Consider the following 4,034-nt stretch of genomic DNA (forward strand, 5'->3'; position numbering starts at 1 on the left):
CTGAAAGAGATCTAATGCTGCGTTCAAGTCATGTGGGCAATGGGAGCGAGATGGTGGTGGGAATGATTTTTTTTTTTTTTACGACTTGTGTCGACGTGTTCCCGCAATATAACCACTCGTTTATTGGCACTGCTTGGGTTTTTATATGGGTATCATTGAATTGCATGAAGACAGTGTGATGTACAGTTTGTTTGAATTCCGGGCTTCAACTGAAGTGAGTTCATCATTTTTGTATGCCCTTTCTTGTGCTCTGGAGTCACTTCGTAGTCGTATATATCCATTGATTTATCACAGAAACATAGAGTTACATATATCGGACACTTCTGGAAGAGTCGGAAGTGGTATTACAGAAGCTGCTTTATGGTTTGAATGCAGCATATGGATCGGTTTTTGGTTAGCGTCACACCCGGAGGTGTCAATGTTAAATGACCCCGCCCACCCCAATCCTTCATCATTAAATTGAAAATTCTACAAAATTTATATTTTTTAACAATAGTTATTTGCATAAATTAACATGAAAAATGTTATGTCTATGTCGTAACATTACTGACTTAAGGTGCAGTCCTGTTTTAACCGACACATTAATTAATACTTGGTGCAGTCCTGTTTTAACATATTAATTAATACTTAAAGGTGGAACAGACTTTGCATAAATGGATTATAATATTCCTGGGTATGTTATAATTAGTTTATAATGCCACATACACTAGTTAGTAGCCTACATACACTGCCATGTTTCTAAGGAAGCCCATGCCCCATTGTACTATAGCTGTCTGAGAAAGAAGCTTAACCTTCTCTCAAAATGTCCCCATAAAGCGCTGCCCTGACGGAGCGCCACACACCTCGCCACCTGCCCTCAGCAGGGTGGACGCTCACACATCGATGGGCAGAGACTGGGCAACTAGGATGTACTCCTGTTGTCTTTACAGCCAATCACAATCTTATTTGACCTATAGTTTTACTGACTCAATAACGTATTTATCAAATTCTTAAATCTAGCAAAGAAGCTCATCCCTCTACGCTACTCGTTACTGTCGTGGACGATGATGACATCATTTTGGAAGAGATGCTACAGCACGTAGAGGCCCTCAAACCTCACAACGGACCTTTGTTAAGCACGTATTACAACGGAGGTGAGCTGACTGTGTTTGTCCAGCAGGGGGCCATGGTGCCATGGTGAGCACTACAGGGGACGATGAATGGGAATCAATCTATAGAAATATGTATCTCTATATATACATAAATATAAAATCATTATACTTAGAGGAGGATAGAGGAGGAGTACCTGCACTAAACCTGATCTGGTCCCTCCAGGGCCACACACACACACACACACACACACACACACACACACACACACACACACACACACACACACACACACACACACACACACACACACACACACACAGATGGTAAATTCATGTTTTTGGCAAGAAAACAGACTGAAGATCAGATGGACATGAACATTCAAACAGAAGCACACACAATCACACACATAGAAGCACACACACTCACATACATAAAAGCACACATATAGAAGCACACACACACACAGACACTCAGACACACACAGGAGCATGCACACACAGTCCATAAGTTGGTGAATATGGAGCAGTTAACACTTACTAACGATGGGGGGAGGTGATGAATGGTGCTAGGAGCTGGACATCTGTGGTGTGTGCATGTGTGTGTGTGTGTGTGTGTGTGTGTGTGTGTGTGTGTGTGTGTGTGTGTGTGTGTGTGTGTGTGTGTGCCACCATGCTCATGTCTGTTTAAGGAACCTGGAGAATGTCGAACAGAGAAGAGGCAGAGAGAAATAGAGAGTGAGAGAGAGAGAGACAGAGAGAGAGAGAGAGAGACAGACAGCGAGAGAGACAGGCAGAGAGAGAGAGACAGAGACATAGAGAAAAGGAGAAGTTCTACAAGATGAAATGAGGAAGTTATACTTCCTGTTTGCAAATGAGATCCCAGTAGCCAGAGGTATTCTTCACATGAGAGCAGATACAAAGACCGACAGCTGTCAGCTTAGGCAAGATATATACTCTCTCCTGCTGAACCTCTCTACAGTAAGATCAATGTTATTCTACTGTTCGTATAATACTGTTGTTCTTCTGTTAGTCTACTGTAAGTCTACTGATACGCTACTGTTAGGCTCCTAATGTTAGTCTACTGTTAGGCTCCTAATGTTAGTCTACTGTTAGGCTCCTAATGCTAGTCTACTGTTCGTCTACTGTTAGTCTACTGTTATTCTACTGTTAGTATACTGTTCGTCTACTGTTAGTCTACTGTTATTCTACTGTTAGTATACTATTAGTCTTCTGTTAGTCTACTGTTAGGCGTCTACTGTTATTCTACTGTTTGTCTACTGTTAGTCTACTTTTAGGATCCTAATGTTATTCTACTGTTAGTCGACTGTAGGCTCCTCATGTAAGTCTACTGGTAGTCTAATGTTAGTCTACTGTTAATCTACTGTTATTATACTGTTATTCTACTGTTGGTCTACTTTTAGGCTCCTAATGTTAGTTTACTGTTATTCTACTGTTATTCTACTATTAGTCTACTGATAGTCTCCTGTATGGGGTAATATGTTTCTGTGTGTGTATAACAGATGAACCAGACGTATGCTGTGATCAACAAACAGAAACAGCCCCTCCCTCCTACCGGTCCCGCCCATGCCCCCCCTGTAGCTCCGCCCATCAACCGAAAGGAAAGGTTGGAACTTTATGTATCATATTAATACATAAATATGATATATACAGTATATATGAAGGATTATATTAAATGTATGCATTCATTTATAGGGCTATAGGCTATGTATATATAAATATATATAATGTCATCTGTCTGAATGCTTTGTTCCTTGTAGCTCCGCCCCTTCTCATCTCTATGACAATGATTGTATGGTTGCTACGGGTCATGAGTTGTACAGTGAGGTCAAACCCCGGGCTAAGCCAATCAGCTTGGCCGCCTCTACCAAGCCTATCTATAGCCCAGCAGCACCAGCCAATCAACCACTGGGGGAGGGGTCTGATAACAACAAAGCATGTGAGCTGGTAGCAGGTAAGGATTTTATTAGATTAGAATATATTAGGTCATAGTAATATAGTCAGTCTAATAGTATCTGGAAGTATAATCTAGTTATCTGTAGATTAGATTAGACTATATTAGGTCATAGTGATAGTCAGTCTAATAGTATCTGACAGTATAATCTAGTTATCTGTAGATTAGATTAGACTATATTAGGTCAAAGTGATATCGTCAGTCTAATAGTATCTGACAGTATAATCTAGTTATCTATAGTGTAGACTATATTAGATTATATTATTATAGTCAGTCTGATAGTATAATCCAGTTATCTACAGATTAGATTACATGTCTGTCTAAGTGTGTTTTATTTGGTCTGACAACATCTGAAGTCTATATGAGAATCCATTCCTGATCTTTTCCGTGTTTTCCAGGCTTTAACTGCCGGGTGAAGAAGCCCAGAGGCCCGAGAGAGCCGCCCGCAGACTGGAGCCGGCTGGAGAGATAAAACACCTGGCCTGCATCATATCGGACCGGATTTTAGGAACAAAAACTTCTACCAGAGTACAGCAACAGCAGCCTTAATCTGGTTCCACTAAACAATATTATTCATCTCTACTAGTGGTCAAACGTTACTTACTCTTGTTAGGATTTTCTATTTTTTCTATTACCTGATAAACAACCACCGTTGCCTGACCCTTGAACCCTGGGCTCCACGTTCATGGCTGCTGACATTTGATAGGAAAACGGCCGGTTAGTTATCAACATGGCGTCACTTCATTCCACTTTAACTCGCTATTCAGAACCTAATGACGGTGTGTTGTTTCAACCAGCAGGGGGTAGCAGCTGCATGAGCAGGAATCATACTAAGACAAGTGAGAGATTTTAAGAATTGATAAGAAAACATATTCTGTGCTATTTCTATTTTGTGTATTATTATGTTGTGTCCTATTTAGATTGTGCGCTTTGGTAACTGTTGACTGTATGTTTTCAATGCCAATAAAGCA

At 40.6% G+C, this 4,034-nt stretch overlaps 1 protein-coding gene across 1 annotated transcript; it reads left to right on the forward strand.

Annotated features, from left to right (window-relative positions):
• The first annotated feature begins 1,976 nt into the window (after window positions 1–1,976).
• ptpn18 (protein tyrosine phosphatase non-receptor type 18) lies at window positions 1,977–4,034 on the forward strand. The gene is made up of 4 exons (XM_084479478.1): window positions 1,977–2,069; window positions 2,612–2,715; window positions 2,870–3,063; window positions 3,462–4,034. The coding sequence occupies exons 1-4, from the start codon at window positions 1,995–1,997 to the stop codon at window positions 3,533–3,535; spliced, it is 447 nt and encodes a 148-aa protein (XP_084335604.1). The 5' UTR covers window positions 1,977–1,994; the 3' UTR covers window positions 3,536–4,034.

This window comes from Micromesistius poutassou (genome assembly GCF_964030765.1).
Source record: "Micromesistius poutassou genome assembly, chromosome: 15".
In the NCBI taxonomy this organism is placed as follows: Eukaryota; Metazoa; Chordata; class Actinopteri; order Gadiformes; family Gadidae; genus Micromesistius; species Micromesistius poutassou.

What these genes read in the sequence shown, in the direction of transcription:
- ptpn18 (XM_084479478.1), top strand. Translation starts at nt 1,995, where the DNA reads ATGAGAGCAGATACAAAGACCGACAGCTGTCAGCTTAGGCAAGATATA. An exon ending in TCCTGCTGAACCTCTCTACA is followed by an intron (nt 2,070 to 2,611) that starts GTAAGATCAATG and finishes TGTGTATAACAG; the next exon opens with ATGAACCAGACGTATGCTGT. An exon ending in AGCATGTGAGCTGGTAGCAG is followed by an intron (nt 3,064 to 3,461) that starts GTAAGGATTTTA and finishes CGTGTTTTCCAG; the next exon opens with GCTTTAACTGCCGGGTGAAG.